Below are 20200 nucleotides of genomic sequence, written 5' to 3' on the forward strand. Positions count from 1 at the left end.
GAAAATTGGACACTATATACAGAAGAATGAAACTCAACTATTCTCTTACACCATACACAAACATAAACTCAAAAGGGATGAAAGACCCCAGTGTGAGAATAGGAATCCATCAAAATCCTAGAGGAGAACATAAGCAGTAACCTCTTCGACATCGGCCACAGCAACTTCTTTCACGACATGTCTCCAAGGCAAAGGAAACAAAATCAAAAACGAATTTTTGGGAGTTCATCAAGACTAAAAGCTTCTGCACAGCAAAGGTAACAGTCAACAGAACAAAAAGGCAAGCCACGGGATGGAAGAAGACATTTGCAAATGACACTACAGACAAAGGGCTGATATCCAAGATCTATAAAGAACTTCTCAAATTCAACACCCAAAAAACAAATAGGTCAAAAAATGGGAAGACATGAACAGACACTTCTCCAAAGAAGACATACAAATGGCTAACAGACACATGAAAAAATGTTCATCATTAGCCATCAGGGAGATTCAAATCAAAACCACATTGAGATACCACCTTACACCGGTTAGAATAGCCAAAATTAGTATGACAAGAAACAACAAATGTTGGAGAGGAAGTGGAGAAAGGCGAACCCTCTTAACTATTATTAGAAGTCAAGTTGGAGCAGCCACTTTGAAAAACAGTGTGGAGGTTCCTCAAAAAATTAAAAATAGAGCTACCCGGGCGCCTGGGTGGCTCAGTGGGTTAAGCCGCCGCCTTCGGTTCAGGTCATGATCTCAGGGTCCTGGGATCGAGTCCCGCATCGGGCTCTCTGCTCAGCAGGGAGCCTGCTTCCCTCTCTCTCTCTCTCTCTCTCTGCCTGCCTCTCCGTCTACTTGTGATTTCTCTCTGTCAAATAAATAAATAAAATCTTTAAAAAAAAAAATAGAGCTACCCTATGGCCTGGCAATTGCACTACTAGTTATTTACCCCCAAGACACAGATGTAGTGAAAAGAAGGGCCATATGCACCCCAATGTTCATAACAGCAATGTCCACAAGAGCCAAACTGTGAAAAGAGCTGAGATGCCCTTCAACAGATGAATGGATAAAGAAGATGTGGTCCATATATGCAGTGGAGTATTACTCAGCCATCAGAAAAAATGAATACCCAACTTTTCCATCAATATGGATGGGACTGGAGGAGATTATGCTGAGTGAAATAAGTCAAGCAGAGAAAGTCAATTATCATATGGTTTCACTTACTTGTGGAACGTAAGGAATAGCATGGAGGACATTAGGAGAAAGAAGGGGAAAATGAAGGGAGGGAGTCAGAGGGGGAGATTAACCATGAGAGACTGTGGACTCTGAGAAACAAACTGAGAGTTTTAGAAGAGAAGGGGTGGGGAGATGGGTTGGCCTGGTGATGGGTATTAAGGAGGGCATGGAGCACTGGGTGTTGTACATAAACAATGAATCTTGGAACACTACACCAAAAACAAATGACATACTGTATGATGACTAATGAAACATAATAAAAAATAATAAAAATAAATAAATAAAACCAAGAATTCATTAGGGATCTAGACTTGCTCTTCTCTACTTTTGTCATATATTCTGGTCCATGGTTTCATGGACCAGAATATTCTGGTCCATGGCTGCATGGCTTTGGTCCATGGTCCATGGCTTTTCCCCTACCCTACACTGAGACTTCCCACATTCCCACTGGACATGTGGCTGTTGAACAGTTCCTCAAATTCAACATGCCTGAACCCTGATACCTAGTCTTTCTCCTGACCTCCTCCAATCCAGCACATCACTATATTCCATATGGTGGAAACTGAAACTCTTGCTTCCAAACACAAAAGTTACAACATCTGCCAAGTCCACCTCCCACAATGCCTCCCACATCTGCCCTTGCCCACCCATGAACCCCATCCTGCCCCTCGCCCTTGTTATCACTCCTGTGTGTCCCAGTAGCTTTTAACTGTTCCTTTGACCGTGAATCTGTCCCTTTTCAAATCCATGCTTCAGGCCACGATATGACTTATCCTATAACTGCTAGTCAAATCACGTTACCCCTCTATGCAAACCCCAGGTCTCCCCACTACCTAAAGAAAAAAATCCTTGAAATAACATTCTGCAATCTAGCACCACCCTCATTTCTGGCCCTTTCTCCCACTTCATTTCCCAAACACCCTATGCTTAGGCCACACAAATCCTTGCAATTTCTCCAGAACTGCTCATGTAGCTCTCTTTTCTCTCTTGGGAAGAGCATAGCTGCTTGAAGCAACGCATCTGAGTTCAAGTGTGTTTTTGTGATATCAAATTGTGTCTACTTCAGATTCCCCAGCTTTACAATAAGGATAACAATTACATGTACCTCTAGGAGCTTTTCTGAGGTTTAAGAGATGATGCATTTGAAAGAGCTTAGTACAGGCGTACCTGGGTGCCTCAGTCAGTTAAGCCTCCAACTCTTGATGTTGGTTCAGTTCATGATTTCAGGGCTGTGAGATAGAGTCCCACATTGGGCTCCATGCTGGGCATGGAGTCTGCTTAAGACCCTCTCTCCCTCTGCTCCTCCCCCACTCTCTCTTCTCCTAGATAGATAGATAGATAGATAGATAAATGAGACCTAAAAAAATATATTACACCAACTTAGTTGATAAAAGACCTGTATAGTTTGAGAGTAATGATCCCTATGTTTTTAATTTTTTTTTCTTTAAGATTTTATTTATTTATTTGACAGAGAGAGATCACAGTAGGAGAGAGGAAGGGAAGAGATCACAGAGAGAGGAAGGGAAGCAGGCCCCCTGCTGAGCAGAGAGCCCGATGTGGGACTCGATCCCAGGACCCTGAGATCATGACCTGAGCCAAAGGCAGCGGCCTAACCCACTGAGACACCCAGGCACCCCGTAATGATCCCTATTTTGAAAGAAGTTCTACTGTGGGTAAAATGCTATCAAACAGCATCACATGCTACAGAGAAATCATTCATGAAAGGAAGAGTTAATGGATGAGACAAACTTCTTTGTTGTTTTAAAACAAGAAATAAGAAATTGCCACAGCCATCCCAACCACCCTAATCAGTCAGTAGGCAAGCACCACCCTGATCAGTCAGCAGCCATCAACATCAAGCCAAGAACTTCCACCAGCAAAAATTACAACTTGCTGAAAGCTCAGATTAATTTTTTTACCAATAAAGTATTTTTGAGTTATGTACATTTTTAGTAATAATGCTATTGCACACTTAATAGACAATAGTATAGATTATAGTATATGTAAATATAACTTTTATATGTGCTAAAAACAAAAAAAAATCGTTTGACACTTTATTGAGATACTTTATTGCAGTGGTCTGGAACTGAACCTGCAATAGCTTTAAGGTATGCCTGTAATTTGCCCATAAGCGAACATAAGGTAGCGCATCCAGGATTTGAAGTTAGGTAATCTGACACTAGAACATGCTCCTAAATATTATACTTCTCAATTCCATTTGTGCCATGGTTCAAAGTAGAAATCTAAAATTCATCTATTTCTGCAAAATCCACTTCCAATCCTTTGTAATTCCAACATTATTTTGAACTGATGTACTTCTCCCCATCTCCATGGCCATCACCCTTGTCTAAGACATCATTTTGCCTGTGCATTCTGGTCTTCCCCCAACAGAGGGAGTTCCCTGCTGCCCTAATTTTTATTTTTATTTATTTATTTATGTTAAGCTTTGGAATTTTATTTATTTTTTATTTTATTGTTTTGTAAGTCACCATGCAGTACTGCATGTTATACACAAACAATGAATCATGGAACACTACATCAAAAAGTAATGTATTGTATGGTGACTAACAGAGGGTGTTTTTTTAAAGTAAGTCTCTGATGTCACAGTCTTGAAACTCCTTTATGGGCTGCTGCATGCCTGACCATGACCAAAAGAACTTTCTGTGACCTGAACCCTGTCCTCTCCTGCCTCTGTCCCACATTAGTGTCAGGGGTCCCTATTCCTGGGACATGCCAAGTATGTAGCCCACCCACTCAGAGCCTTTGCTCTTGCTGTTCTCTTGGATCAAAACCATCTTTTCTCCAAGCTCCCTCCATCCTGCAAGGTCTCAATTCTCTTCTCCTGCTCCCTCATCCCAACTACACTATCTAAAAGCTCACTCTATGATAGCACTCTGTTTCCTTCACAGCACTTACCACATCTGAATCTGAGGGGAAAAAAATGTAAATGTAGTAGTTCAAGCCATGGAGGAAGTTCGAGTCCATGTGGGTTCAAACACTGGCTGTATACTATGATCTGTGTCTCCCTCTCCTCATCTGTTAAGAAAGGGTATAGTAGTTTCTGCTTAGTATGACTGCTGTGGTAAGCTGCAATCCCTAGCAAATAAGTGCTGATTAAGCATTTGCTGTAATTACTGAAAGCAATATTCATGCCCGTGATCATCTCTATGTCCCCAGTGACTACACTGGGGGACTATGTCCCCCAATGACTACAGTTCCTCTTCATTGTTCCCTTTATAAAAGTGACAGTGTCAACTATCTCCCAGTGCCATATGGAGGTTTTTACCTCGTGATCACAATTAATGTATCTTCACGGTCTATTTTACATGCATTTATTTTATTCTACTGACATTGTACAACTGTTATACAACCTACAAAAAAGTACAAAAGCCTAATCCATTTTCCAGTATCAGCTCAGAGCTAAGCTTCAAAAAAGGAAAAGTACAGTAAATAACAAGGAGAGTTGGGTGTGGGCACAATTCATACTGCCTGTCAAATGATGTATTTAAAGCTGTAAGTATTGCCACAGGAGAATCTCTTGTCTTTGCAGCGACCACACAGTTCCTGTCGATGAGGCCTCCTTAGATCAATGTGCCTTTTCTTTTGAGAACAGGAACAACGAGACTTTGAACAGGTCTTTAGAAAACAAGGAATAATTTGGACACTAAATAATTAGTGTTTCAGATGTAATCATCAAATCAAAATACTTCTCCCCACCATCCATATCCCTCACATCTTCATCTCCCTTTGAATCTTATGAGAATTCCAGAGCCAAGTTGTAAAAACCACTCAGATCCTGTCAAATGGCATGCATTTTGCAAGAGGAAAGAGCAAAGATGGTATTTAAGAGAATACTGCTAAGCCAAGTAAGAAGATCTAATGTAAGAGACAGGTTTTAAGAGAGTTTATAGAATGTCCTCACTAGTGGGTTTTTACATCTGTAGCCAGGTGGGGCTGAGGGGCAGTGAGTGAATAATAAGTGATTTGATTAGCTAGGCTGGAATACTTGAAAACACCAGAGCAGTGATTCTCAACCAGCTGTATTTTACCAACCAAAAGACGTCTGGCAATGTCGGGAGATGCTTTTGGTTGTCGCAACTAGGGGGAAGAGGTTCTAGAGGAAGTTAATTCTCTTTCCTCTCCAGACATGCCTAATCTTTACTATAATATAGAGTATTCTTAACCATTACCCCATTCTGCCTACTGACAAATAAAAATAATACCCTATGGAGACCGGTATATTGCCCTTGCCCACCCTCCCAAATCCACTAATCTTTAAAATTGATCATCAATGTTCTATTTTATGCAAATGGTCATATGCAGAAATGAGTAAGTTTTACATTTTATATTGTGCAAACAGGATTTTCATTTTGCAAATGAAAGTCTTGAATGTGATTTATGAAATGTTGTACTACATTTATATCTTCCACTCTTCCAATGACAAGAATGCATCCTTATAAGAAAATTCTAATAGCTAAAACATGGTGTTTACTATACAAATAAAAAAATAAATAAAAATCAGTATGTACTCTAAGGTAGGTTTTTGTTTCTGGCAATGGTGGACTAGGAGGTTACACCAAGCCTCCTACTTAGGATAACTAGAAAAGCTGAGCTAAAGAAAATAACTTTCAAAAGGAACTATTTGAAGGCACTGGAGAATTAGTGAATCATTAGTGAAAGAAACCCAGAAATGGAGATGAGCCTGACATTTGGGACTATTTCCTCTCTAAAGGTCTTTCAATTCTGGAAGAGGTGAAAGAAAGTGGGAAGCTGAAGGTAAATTTGACAAGTTGATAAAGCTGAGGGATAATTTTAAACATGCCTAAATGGAAAAGACCTGGTATGCAGTTCAGGTTTTGTGTTGGGACCCTGGAGGCTACAACCTAAGAATAAAGATGAACCAAGAACTGACCCAGTTTTCACAGATGCTGAAGCCCAGCTTCAAAGAAGCTTAGAGAATAGCAATCTAAATTGTTGGTGTCTCTCATCTTCTCCAGAGCAAACAAATCTCTTGTGGAGGAAGATACTATCATGGGCTTCAAATTATCACTATAATTCTTCATATTCATTAGAGAGCACTCAATCAAAAATAACCATATGAGGTGTATGAGGAGACAGAACCACAGAAAATGAAGAGCATAGCAACAGAACCATAGGGCATTAAGTTAATGGAGTCACCTAATACAAATCTCAAGATAATTACACTTAATATATTCAAAAGAAACAAGACTGATATTTTCAGCAGAGATCTGGAAGTCATTTTTTCAACACATAAAAATTGTAGCACTCAGAGACAGAATAACTGAAATCAACTCAACAGATGGATTTAATACCAGGTTGGAAATAGCTGAGGAAAGAGAGAAATGAAGGATAGTTTAGTAGATGATATCCAAACTGAAGCAAGGAGAGACAAAACCGTAAGAAATATAGAAAAGAGCATTAAAGGCATAAGGAAGATGGCGAAAGGTCTAATATGAGTAACTGGAAGAGAGAATGGGGGAAGAAGTAATAATTGAAAAGATAATAGCTGATAACTTTCCAAAAGAGATAAAAATCTTCAAGCTACAGATTCAAGAAATACAATGAATCCCAAATATGTTAAATACAAAGAAACCAACACTAGGCATATAATTGTAATTGAAAACCAAAACAGAGAGAAATATCTTAGAGTTAAGTAGATTTAAGAAGGAGACAAAGAACAGGAGATATTACTTCAAAAGAGCTACAAAATACTAATAGCCAACCTCACAAAAGCATTGAAGGTCAGACCCTTAAAGGGCAAAAAGGAAATTACTGCCAACCTATAAATTCTATACCCAGCAAAATTATCCTTTAAAATCGAAAAGGAGGGGCACCTTGGTGGCTCAGTGGGTTAAAGCCTCTGCCTTTGGCTCAGGTCATGATCCCAGGGTCTTGGGATTAAGCCCCACATCAGGCTCTATGCTCAGCAGGAAGCCTGCTTCCTCCTCTCTCTCTCTGCCTGCCTCTCTGCCTACTTGTGATCTCCATCTGTCAAATAAATAAATAAAATCTTTAAAATAAAATAAAATCCAAGAGGACATGCCACCTTCAGACCTGCACTATAGTAAATATTAAAACATGGGGCACCTGGGTGGCTCATTCAGTTAAACATCTGACTCTTGGTTTTGGCTCAGGTCATGATCTCAGGATCTTGAGATGAAGCCTCGTGTTGGGCTTTGTGGTTAAAGATTCTCTCCCTTTGCCCTTCCCACTACTTTGTCTCTAAAATAAATCTTTAAAAAATATATTAAAATGTAGTCTTCAGGTAAAAGGAAAATGGCCCTACATACAGAAAGGACCTAAACAACAGAAAAGAAACATATGTAGCTAAAGCTGATGAATGACTATATAAAATAATGTCTTATAGAGTTTAGAATTAAAATATACAACGGCAGTATAAAATCTAGTATGAGGCAATAAGGAGTTAGAGTGTTCTAAGTTCATTGCATTGTCAAGGAGATCTAAAATTCACAATTTTTGTAGACATTGATAGCTCAAAGAATCATGTTGTATTGTCTAAGGTAACCACCAGAAGAATAATAAACAATGAAAACTACCAAGGTAATAGAGATGGGGAATTTTTTATTTTTTTTTAAAGTCAATTCAACTGAACACAAGAAAAAAAAAGTAGTATAATAAAAATATATTTAAACCTGACTTATATTTAAAAACAGACTAAAAATCTAAATAATTTATAAACTATTAGACTACTTTCAGATATTTCAAAGTAGTACAAAAATGTTTTTCACTAAATGAAGGATTTAGATTTTTTAAAAAACGCTTGATTACAAAAACCAACTACATCATACTTCCCTGAAAAGTTTAAAAAAGGTTTCCTGCAAGCTCTCATCTAATTCTATGACTTCCTAGACACTGGAGAAACCATAAAACTTGATCATAGTTCTAATTTCTATTATTTGTGTAAACTTGAGCAAGTTATTTTCTTATTGGACTTTAGCTTTCTGGTCTGTAACATGGGGATAACACCTACCTCAAAGTTTAGATTACAGGAGATAATGCACATAAAACACTTAGCCCAAAGTTTGGTACGTAGTAAAGCTTAACACTGGTAACCTGTTAAGTTACTACATCCCTATAGGATTGTCGAAACCTTATATTGTGCACCTGAAACCAATATAACACTGTATGTTAACTAACTAGAACAAAAATAAACTTTTAAAAAGTTGCTACATCCAAACTACACACAGGGTGTTTGAGAAACACATAGCCCATACATAAAACACACCATATAAAGCAACTTTAAAAAGTCAGTCTTACTCCCCTCCCTACAGCCCCCCCAAATCTAGAATTTATCTTTTATCTAAAATATAAAAATTCGAGGTATAGAAAACTTAACACTTTGATGCAAATATACAATTCTATCAAATCACAACATTTTGCCACAGAAACTTCTACTTAAAAATGGCAACATTAGAGACACAATGAAAGTGCTCTATATGCTTACCTGACATTGGATTGCTTCTACTCGATAAGGGTTAAAACTCTTTAGGCATTTGCAACATAGTTGTTTGAAATAAACCTAAAGAGAAACAAGTCTATTTTTTAAATACAAGATTATATGTACCTTAGGCTCTGAGTTTTTAATTTAAGTACTCCATTCCCCCAGTTTGTGCCTAGCTTTTGCCCCTCTGCCCTGAGGTCTGAAGCTCTTCTGGTGCTATGAGCCACTTTTTCCTCACTCTTTGCACCTCAGTTTCCTTACCTGTAGAATCAAGATACTACCACTTATTTTCTATAATTGGCAACTACCTAATAATGTACATGAGGTACCACAGTAAAAATCTTCAATGGGAAGTAGATATTATAATTTTATTCATTGTGTGGGCTGAATCCTTGACCTTCTCTTTCTGACCTAGTATATGAGTAGTGTATTTCATTTTCTCATATTTTCCCACCTGAACTTCAAATTATTTGTAGCTACCCACCCATACTTACTGTTTCTCAACTCTGTGCATTTTTTGTGCACATTTTCTCCCTGCCTTACTTGCTGAACTCCTATTTATCCTCTGAAATCCTGCATGGCCCATCATGATGCCTTCCCTCCAAAATGGTAACCATGCCCCTCCTGTGTTACTTCTGCAACACCTCCATGCCACTGGGGCCACTGTGTCTACCACCAAATTGCATTTTATCTGTGTCACTCCTCGGAGAATAAATTTCTTAAGAATGAGTTCTAGGGGGGCACCGGGTGGCTCAGTGGGTTAAAGCCTCTGCCTTCGGCTCAGGTCATGATCCCAGGTTCCTGGGCTCAAGTTCCACACTGGGGCCCTTGCTCAACAGAGAGCCTGCTTCTCCCTCCTGCATGAGGGAGCATGTGCTTGAGCTCTCTCTGACAAATAAATGAAGAAAGTCTTTAAAAATCCATTTGCCTTCAGGGTCTAGTAAACGGCTAGTTTTCACTCAGTCAAGTTTTCACTCAGGCTTTCGCACGCTTTCTTGCCCTCTCCTCCTACAGACCTTGAGCCAGAAAAGCAGTATCTAAAATGTGAAAGCACAGGGAACTCAAACTCAAATGCTCTGCTCACCCAAGTTAATGAAATAGACCAGATGTGGACTGTTGCAAAATGAAGTGTGCATACCCACTGTAAGGAGCTAGAAGCTGCTGAGCCCCAGCCTACTGTCTTCACACTGAAATGAGAGTCTATAGTGACCAGAGTCTATCAGGGAAATCTGGAAATGCAGATTGTGAAATCTTTCCCAACCTCAATAGGTTTCCTTTTTTGTTTTTTTAAAAATATTTTATTTATTTGTTTGACAGAGAAAATGGGAATACAAGCAGGCGGAGTGGGAGAGAGAGAAGCAGGCTACCCGCCAGGCAGGGAGCCCAGTGCAGGGCTTGATCCTAGGACTCTAGGATGATGACCTGAGCCGAAGGCACACACCGAACACCTGAGCCACCCAGGCACCCCACCAGTCTTAAAATGTTGACAAGTAATTCAAATTAAGGGGGAAAAACTGCTTAGCCTAAAGAAGTCTCTCCGAAGTTAACCTTCACAATAGATTATTTCTCGTATTGCCCCACCTTGTGGCCAGACCATGGAAATTTCCAGGAGCTAAGGCCCAAACAGGTTCAAAATACACCAATTTTAAGACTATAGACAGTTTCACCATACATAAGGACAAGAGTTCACTTAAGTAACCTGAAATTTTGTTCAACAGAACTACCAAACCAAATGTAACACCAGCTTTAAGAGCCTCAGTAGTTCATGTGGACAGTCCAATTCAGTTCAATTTAAATATTAACGGAGTACCTATTAAGGGCCCCACACTAAGGCTGCCAAATGAATGAGACAGCGTTACGGTCAGGCTCCATCAGGAAACACTCTCCCTCGATATAACATCTGTGTCTCCCCCATCCTCCTCCCCCATCCCGCTCACTTTTACTTACCTTATTAGTTCCAGAAATGCACCACACGTAAGCACTCTCCCATCTGGTCTTACAATCTTTACAGTGAAAATAGCCATATTTTGGTTCCAAAAACTGCAGATAAGGAAGAAAAATCTTTTACAATCTTGGGTAGTGGGGGCAGTGAATCCAGGTCCTCTTCCATCATGGCTTCGTATAAAAAAGCAAAAAGCCGAAAAAAAAAAAAAAGAAATAAAAAACAAAACAAAAAGCCTCCTAACCTCATTCATAGCTGTTCTCAAGGCTACCAGGCTAATTTAGCATCTCATCTCTCAAGGATTACTCTGGGATCCTTATTGTTCCCATCTCCTGTACTTTTCTAATGTTCTTTCAACAATGCCACCAGCACATTCTCCCCTAAATGAGAAACTGATCATATATTTGACAGACTTGAAACTCCATTTTATCTCTTTCCCAAGACCAGTGGCTTCCAGACTTTGGGTTTTCACATGCTTAAAGTTGGCAAAAATTTCCACCAAGAAGTTATTTTTGGTGAAATTTCACCAAAAACTTACAAAACCTGTAGGACATGTAAAACGCACGTTTTCAGAATAACCTCTCCTTCATCAAGTAAAGGGAGAAAGTGAAAGATCTTGCTATATTGCCCCAGAAATGGAAATGAAGAGAGGATGAGGCTGGCTGAGAACTGAGGACAGGGAGGAGAAAATTCACCTGGAAATTGGGTTTCCTGAGCAGATCTTCCCCACCAACTCCCTGTGCCTGCTTGCTCTTCCTTTCCCGAGGACTTGAGGCATCTTTCTCCTCCAACTCATTGTTCTGGTGAAGTTTCTCCTGTTCATCCTCTTCCGACCTTGGCGTTGGTGGTGGCTGCTGCTGCTGGCTGGCCTCAGCAGGACCCAGAAGTGCCTTCCTATCCTGGTCTTCCCCCTCCCTCTGCAGCTGAATCAAGCCCCTGGGACCTATCACTGGTGAGTAGACTCCCCAGGCTGACAGGGGTGCCTTGTGGCCTCTGCTGCCCCAAGGGGAGCGGCTGCGCAAAGTGCGAGGCCCCAGTGAGCACTGCACGGACTTGTCCACCCGCGGGCTCACCTGCACGCCCACCTCCCTGGTTTGGGCCTTGTAAAGCCGCAGGCTTAGGCTGGGGTTCATCTGGGAGAGAACAGCCTTAAGCTGCGCCCTCTTGTAAGGGTCCATGCAGCAGTCGGAAGCATTTGCAGGCACCAGCAACCTAGGCCTGGCCAGGAAAGTGGGGGGACCGGTGTTTGGCCTCCAATCAGGCTGTTTGTGTTCAGAGAGTCCGGGATGGCCCAAAGGCATTGGATTCCCATAGCCCTGGTACAAGCCATAGGGAACACGGACAAAGCGCTCCATCCGCCTGGTGGCCAGGCACAGCACAATATCCCTGGAGAGGGTTTGTTTGTCTCCTTGTTTTGCCTTCCACCTTCATCCACCCCCCTTTCTTTTTCCCCTGATCAAGTTAGTGTTGGTTCGTTCCAAGTTTCTCCCTTTATTTCAAATCCTGATGGAAGCTGCTGCCTATTATCCTAATTAAAGGACAGGCAATCTACCTGTCTACAGAGGTCTAATTTCCACCTGATTCCTAATTGCTCTTCCCTATCTCTTCAATTCACTGTTCCTGAATCTTCTTCAAAGCTGTTTTTCATTTCTGACTTCTTATTCATACACATGCTTTCGTTAGCAAGTCACTCATGTATCCTATAGTAACTATTTTAGACATCCTGTTTTAAAGCATATACTAAATCAAATACAAATAATAATTTATCTGAGCAGCAAACTAGAAGAGTATAAGGACGTAAGTATACTATGGAGAGCTAATGAATGTAAAGATCCCAGAACCACAGAAGCAAGGAGCATTAGGGGGGTGTTATATATATTATGAGAAAATGTATTTCAGAGGGTTGTAGGGCATGCCAACAGATCTCATTAATTCACTCCTAGTGAGGAGGATCCCTCTCCCAAAAAAGGTGAAAAAAGCCAATTATTTTGATCTAGAGGGTAAACAAACTTAACCATGGGTTTAGTGTCTGAAATCAAAGGGACTTGAATTGACACCATGGCCTTGTTACCAGACAAGTTACTTAACCAGGTGATTTGGTTTCCCCAGCTGACAGTACTAATATACATGATTGTAAGATTTAAGTGTTCAGTAAGTGTTAACTATCACAAGCTTTAGTATCTGTATTGGTAAGGCTTCCTGCTTAAAGCTCAAGACTATGATCAAACTAAAATGACTCCTATACAACCACGTAGAGCGCACCCTTTTACTAATCCAAGGTTGTTTCGCTGTTTACTTGCTCAAGAGCTTTCTGGAAGCAGCAAGGTCTATGAGCAGCTCTCTCCACACCAGTTGAAAGCTTTCTCGGTTATACAACAAATCTGAATTATGGCTCTTGCTGCGCAGGTCACGGACCCTGTGAATGAGGGCAGGTGCCCTTCTCCCAGGGCGACTTGGAGAGAAGACAGGCACAGAACGAGATGATTGCCACCCCGAGAATGTAAAGGATGCTACGGAAGCCTGCGGAGGGTTGTGAGTGGAAGAGTAGAGAGTGAACGTGGTTTCACAATTTTTATAAAGGGGGCGGGCAAACAGGCTTGGAGGGCTTGAAAACTTGCTACCTAGGAGCAACACGCGGGCTAGAACTTAAGTCCTCTGGCTTCAAATCTCATCCCTTTCCACTCTGTAGAGAGCACGCAGCAGGGCAGTCAGTCAGCTACAACCACGGACCACTTGGGGGGACCGTCCTCTCTAAGGGCAAACAAAGGTCTTTCAAAGACCCCAGGCCGTCCCCTGGCTGCCACCCAAACGTGAGGGGGAGCAGAGAGAAGGGGGAGGAGTCGAGGAGTATACACAATGGGCGGTCACGGGCAGGAGCAACGCCTTGTACTCCGAAGGCTCCGCGAAAACAGAACAAACACCCCAGCTTTCTCTTCACGCGGTTCCGGGCCGACTGTCCAGCGGGCCAACAACGACTTGGCTTCCGCCACAAAGAGGCGCCAGCCGCCCTCCCGGAACCTGACTTCCGGGTCGCACGCACGCTGCGTGATACGTCACGGCGTCACCGCGCGACGTGTCGAGAGAGCGGGCTTTTGGCGCGAGAGTCTGAAATAAGATCGGCGGAGGCGGAGCTGCTGGGGCTCGGCGCAGCCGTGGATCGTCGCAGAAAGGAGCCAGCGGGTCAGCTTTCTGATCGAAGTGCCGGCGCGGTTTATGTCAGCCTTCTCCGGCCAAAAAGAGCGGCACCTCCGGAGGCGGTTAGTGTTGGCCGGGTGGAGACCGACAGGCCTGTCTCCCGCGGTGTGGGGCTGTGGGGGACCGCCTCCCCTTCCCTGGGTGGGAGCCGCGGCCTCCAGACCCTGACGGTCTCCTGCCGCTGACGGTCTCTGCCAGCCGCGAGCCCCGCCCCTTCCCTGGAATCCCGCTTCCCAACTTTGCGCCCCGCCCGCCGCCCAGGGTTTGCCCCTGAGCTGCCCTAGATGTCCCGCTCTGAAATCTCCTTAGTTGGAAATACGATGAAGTGACTTTAACGGAATATTGTAATTTTAGAAGGTGTTTCCCAGCGCCTGACACACTGTATCGGCCTTACTTAACCCCCAGGGAATTGCTGTATTACGAAAATTTACTGATGTGACATTGTCAAAAGCTATTTATCTCTTAATAGGACCCCTCGTTGGCTGTGCACCCTCTAACCACACGTGACTAGTTAATTAAAATTAAATATTTAGAATTCTGTTCTGAGGCCTACTTGCCGCATTTCAAATGCTTAATGGGGATAGTGGTCACTGTATTGCACAGCACAAATATAGAATGCTCCCATCATCGCAATAAGTTTGATTATTGTCCGGAAAGATGGGACTGAAGTCAATAAACAGTATAACTTTAGGCAAGTTTACCTGCTTTTGATTTTTACTTCAGAGTCGGTTAACAAGGACTGCATCACTGTGAAGTGTATTTTGGTGTTGTCTTTTGCAGAGTTATTTACCTAGCGTTGGAGTAATTCTGTAAATAAAAATGCCTATTGGATGCAAAGAGAGGCCGACTTTTTTTGAAATTTTTAAGACGCGGTGCAATGAAGCAGGTATTACAAAGTTTATATACATGGATCATTTATGTTGCGAACATGTTTTCAGAAAACTATGTAACTGTGCTTGCTTGCTTAGAGGAATCCAATACCTAACGTTTTGTTTTCCTGTAAACTGTTTCGTATGGGGTCATAAATCCAGTTAAGAAAGTGATCATTTACAGTTAACGAAATGATAACTATAGAACCCTGGGGATAAAGAAGGTACTGGCCTCTTGATAGCAGGAGAATGTACTGTTTTTAAAGCACAGAACTTTTAGCAATTGGTAATGTTACTTTATATTAGAAGTTGTCAAACTTTAGTCTCTTTACACTCTTGAAAATGATTGAGGACCCCAAAGAGGTTTTGTTTATGTAGGCTACCAAATAGAAATTAAAACTTAGAATTTTTAAAGATGTGTGTTAATTCACTTAAAAAATAAAAAATCCATTGCATATTAACACAAATGAACATTTTTATGAAAAATACCTTTTCTCCCAAAAAGAGTGGCTCTGTTTTACAGTTTTGCAGTTCTCTGTAATATCTGGCTTAGTAGAAGATAGCTGAATCCTCATACCAATTTCTGCATTTCATCTGTTGCAGTATAGTGTTTTGGTAGAAGTATATAAAGAAAAGCCAGCCCTCCACAACAATGTAGTTGAAAAAAAGGAGTATTTTAATAGTCTTCAGTTAACTGTGGGTATCTTTGATAATATACCAGAACTAGACAAGTGTTAGTTTTAAGAGTTGCAGTATGGATTTGGAAATCGAATCATGATCTTTTCCTTCCCTTTGTTACATTTAATTCTATTAGTCTTTCTTGCACTTTGAACAAATTGTTTATCTATGCTGTAACATCAGGCACTGATCATTGGGAAAAGGTCAGTGTTCCGAATTACACTAATATTCCATGTATTGACACATTGTATTAAGCTATAAAAAGTACATTTGGTACTTTTTAAGAAAATCTCACCAGAAAAGTCTTTTAATATTAGGAAGATGCCAAGTATACAGAGGCTCATAAAGTTTTAACAAAATTCTAATTCCCTTTTATTTTATTTTATTTTTTTTTAAAGATTTATTTATTTATTTGACAGAGAGAGATTACAAGTAGGCAGAGAGAGGCAGGCAGAGAGAGAGAGAGGAGGAAGCAGGCTCCCTGCTGAGCAGAGAGCCCGATGCGGGACTCGATCCCAGGACCCTGAGATCATGACCTGAGCCGAAGGTAGCGGCTTAACCCACTGAGCCACCCAGGCGCCCTCTAATTCCCTTTTAAAAGCTCCTATTTGGGGGCATCTAGGGGGCTCAGTTAAGCGTCCACCTCTTGATTTCAGCTCAGGCCTTAATACCGGAGTCATGAATTCAAGCCCCACATTGGACTCTGCACTGGGCATGGAGACTACTTTTAAATTTTTTTAAAAAATAAAAACATAAAAGCTTCCATTTTATCATTGACAGCAAACTTTTTTCTGGGTGACAGACTTACTTCATTTTTAAGAAAATCTACCAAATCACCCAACTCAAAATGACTTATTAGTTGTTCTTTCTACTAAAAATGGCTTTCCATGGAAAAAAGTGCTAATTCAGCTCCTAACTCATCACAAGTGCCTTTTTAGATATCTGTCGTACTTAAATATGCAAAAAATGCTTTATGCATACTTTCCATTTTATCACAGAGAATATTAGAAGATGTGCTCAAGAGTTGGGCTTTCTAAAACTAATTTTTACTGCGTGATTAATGATATTTTAAGTTGGACTGGCTTTTCGGTTTTGTTTTTGACAAGTGTGTGATGTGCATACAATTAATAGAAGTTTATTGCCACTGCCTTGACTCATGCAAAGATGTCATCAGTTTTACTCAGCAGTGGTGCAAATGTCAGCATTGTGAAAAAGAGAAACAATGCCTTAGTATTATTATCAAAATAGTTTTACATCATGGACCTCCTGAAATTGGCTTGGGGATCTCTCCACAACCCCTCCCTATCTCCTGCCATAGTCCACAGACCACGCATTGAAATAGTACTTTAACAGTGGTTAGATTATGATATAGTTTTTGTCATTTCTCTTTAACAAGGACTCTTTTTATTTCATTTTATTTCTGAGTCTACATGTTCCTGTACCTGTAGATTTATCACATCCATTTATATTGTCATTGTAATTAAATTGTATCTGTGGAATACATTCTGATTATTGAATTATGAATGACTTTTGTCTCTGAATCATCAATATAAGAGAAAGAAAACTTTAGAAAAGCTAGCTAATATAGCTAGGAGCAATCACCTTGTAACTTCTGTAAACCTTGTTATATCTTGCTACAGACTGAAAGGATAACAGGTTAATGACTTGTTTAATAAATACGCTTTAATGAAAGTAATCTACAGTGAAAATCTCAAGCATCCTTTTCTTTATTATGATTTTTACAGTCCATGAGCTTACTTGTCACTGATTAAAACCAAGATGGAATTTGTATTTTTCTTACAGATTTAGGACCTATAAGTCTTAATTGGTTTGAAGAACTTTCTTTAGAAGCGCCATCCTATAATTCTGAACCCACAGAAGAATCTGGATATAAAATCAGTTATGAACCAAACCTATTTAAAACTCCACAAAGGAAACCTTATCATCAGTTGGCTTCAACTCCAATAATATTCCAAGAGCAAAGTCTAATTGTGCCAATGTACCAACAATCTCCTTTAAAAGAATTAGGTAGAAACAGATTAGACTCAGGTAAGTAATGTGGTGCAGTAAACTAGGGAAAAACATGAGCCAAAAATTCAGACAAACCTATGTTAAAACTTCTAGTTCTGTTGTTAATTGTGTCATATTGGTCAAATCAACATCTTTTGCTCACTTTCCCCACCTGGAAAATAGAGATTGTGAACATAATATCTGATTAAGTAAAATAACGTGGGTACTTAGTAAGTGCTGCTTTTCCTCCCTCTCATTATATATCCTGTTTAGTGAGATTTGTTAAATTATGTCTTTCCTTTACCAAAAAAAAGTAGGACTTGTTTTGATGTTAATTAAATAAATTCTATTCCTGTAGGTTATCACAGAAGACAGGGAAGATTATTTTTATCAATTTTCTTTAAAAGTCTTGACTTGGGAGCTGTTTCCTTGACATACATGCCAGATATTCCAATCAATCATGTAATAAGATAATAGTCAGTCATCAAATGTTTATTACCTATTGAAGTGACATATTCTCCCTTTCTTTGGAGTATGACTCTCAAATAAGGGGAATTAACAGTAGACCAAGAAGAGTCTAAAATTGAATTTGGTACGTGTGAAAAGCGAAGTACAAAAACTACAATGAGAGTTGAGAAGAAAGATTGTAAATAGGTTTGGGAGGAGTTAGGGAGTGATTCATTTGAATTAAACCTTGCAGGATAGGTAAGATTCAAAAATTTGAAGATGGCATAGAGTAATAATGTACATGAGGCAGATGATGTAGGTTGTTAAGAGAATGTTAAGTAATTCAGATTGTTTGGAGTGTTGCATGTCAAAAAGGGGCCAATAAACTTAACCTAAGGCTAAAAAGAGCACATAGAGCCAGGTATTGATTGCCAGACTTAAAAAACTGAATCCATTTGAAAGGTTGTTGAGCAGAAAAATCCCATGTAAATTTGATCATGCTACTTCCTGCCTCAAATCTTTGATTACCTCCTTTTGCCTTCATGATGATATCTTAACTCCTTAATATGATTTACAAGATTCTTTATAATCTGGTCTCGCATTAACTCATGCTGCGATAATCCCCCTCTCACCCATCCTCAATTTGCCATTCATTCATTCTGAATTTCTTTTTGAAACTACCTTGCTCTGTGGCTCTTTATGCATTGTTACCTCTACCCAGGAGTTAGTTACTTCCTTTCGTTTTATCTAGCTAACTCGTGCTCATCTTTTAGGTCATTTTCCCTGTCATACTCATTTAGCTTCTAATGGAGGAGACTTACATGAGCAATGGAAAGTGGAACAAATGCTAGGAAAAAGGAAATTCATGGTTCTAGAAAATATATATACAAAGAGGATTTAGGTATGGGCAAAGGTTTTCTTGTATGTTGTTGGATACCAAGTGGCATACAGAGTGACTACTCTGAAAATTTTATAGAATAAATGAGTATTTGTTTTGCTTTAGAAAGCCTAATAACTGGGGCGCCTGGGTGGCTCTGTCAGTTAAGCATCATTAATCAGACTCTTGATTTCAGCTCAGGTCATGATGTCAGGGTGCTGGGATCAATCCCTGCATCAGGCTCTGCTCAGCAGGGGGTCTGCTTGAGGATTTTCTCTCTCTCTCTCTCTGCCCCTCCCCTGGCTTACAGGCACTTGCTCGCTCGTTCTCTTTCTCCTTGTCTCTAAAATTTAAAAAAAAAAATCTTGAAAAAGAAAGAGAGAAACAAAGAAAGAAAGAAAGCTTAATAACTGGCAGCAGTCTTTGGAGATGTGTTTTCAAAATGTGATGCCTGGATAATGAGAATCTCCTATAGTGCTAAATGAAAGAGAAGATACTTTGAATCTACTAAATTAGAATCTCTAGAAATGAAACTCATAGGTGTACATTTTAAACTAATCAGGTGATTGTCGTGGAAACAAAGACTGAAGGCAAGGGAATCAATTAGACCTATAATGGTCCAGGTGGTAGGGGGCCAAGTGCCTGAATTAGAGAAATGGTAGTGAAAGTGGATATGGGAGATAAAAACTGTAAGACCCCCACAGTAGTCTAGACCTGGAGATTTCAAAGAAAGGATCAAATCACAGGTTTAGAGTATAACTAAGAATATAATGGTGACATTCATAGACATTATAAGCACTGGCAGTAAAACAGGTTTAAGAGGGAAGAGGCTTCAGGGCATGTGGGTGGCTCAGTCAGTTAAGCATCTGCCTTTGGCTCAGGTCATGATCCCAGGGTTCTGGGATCAAGTTCCTGCTCAGTGGGGACCCTGCTTCTCCATCTGCCTTTGCAGCCCACCCCACTCCCTGGTCTTCATGAAAAAATAAATAAAATCTTTAAAAAAGTGAAAATTCTTGAAAGGATTAAATAAAAAATAAAAAAAACCAGTTTGAGTTTTGGACTGCAATTTGGGACAGTAAAACGTTGTTAAGGTGATGTCCCAAAGGCTTTGGGAAATATGAGACTGAAACTAAAAGAATACAGGCAGAAAAGAAAGCAATAGGAACCAACTATCTATTTGGAAAGTGATAAAGTCATCACATGTAAGGAGATTGATTATAATGAGGCCTAGGACAGAGCCTTAAGGAATATTTAGCAGATGAAATGCAGAACACAGAAGAGGGAATCATTCATTCAATATTCCATGCTTACTTTGTGCCTGGCAACTTGCTAGGCTTTCAGTATACAAACTGATGACTAGATGAATAGATGGATGACTTTTGACTTTCAGGAACTCAGTCTTGTATAGTACAATAAATACACTGGTGTAGTATATGCTATAATAGGAACATATACAAAGTGCTATGTTGTGGGCATAGTAA

General features: G+C 40.2%; 2 protein-coding genes across 6 annotated transcripts in view; one reads left to right on the forward strand and one right to left on the reverse strand.

The window, feature by feature from the left end:
* Nucleotides 1-4710: 4710 nt before the first annotated feature.
* On the reverse strand, nucleotides 4711-12013 carry ZAR1L (zygote arrest 1 like; the record flags this gene model as incomplete). Its single annotated transcript, XM_082700350.1, has 4 exons — nucleotides 11339-12013; nucleotides 10649-10741; nucleotides 8705-8779; nucleotides 4711-4854 (listed from the first exon to the last, which is right to left on the reverse strand). Exons 1-4 carry the CDS (start codon nucleotides 11996-11998, stop codon nucleotides 4711-4713), a joined length of 972 nt encoding a protein of 323 aa, XP_082556476.1. The 5' UTR covers nucleotides 11999-12013.
* A 1751-nt stretch (nucleotides 12014-13764) lies between these two features.
* Nucleotides 13765-20200, forward strand: part of BRCA2 (BRCA2 DNA repair associated) — a 60521-nt gene continuing 54085 nt past the window's right edge. For all 5 annotated transcript variants that reach the window (XR_014303126.1, XR_014303127.1, XM_082700303.1 and 2 more), the window contains exons 1-3: nucleotides 13765-13900; nucleotides 14619-14724; nucleotides 17189-17434. Coding sequence is in view for 3 of the 5 variants with exons in the window: in XM_082700303.1 (XP_082556429.1) it covers nucleotides 14658-14724; nucleotides 17189-17434 (313 nt within the window). In the remaining 2 variants the exon portion in view is untranslated. The remainder of the gene's footprint in view (nucleotides 13901-14618; nucleotides 14725-17188; nucleotides 17435-20200) is intronic.

This window comes from Mustela nivalis (assembly GCF_964662115.1).
Source record: "Mustela nivalis genome assembly, chromosome: 15".
NCBI classification, from domain to species: Eukaryota; Metazoa; Chordata; class Mammalia; order Carnivora; family Mustelidae; genus Mustela; species Mustela nivalis.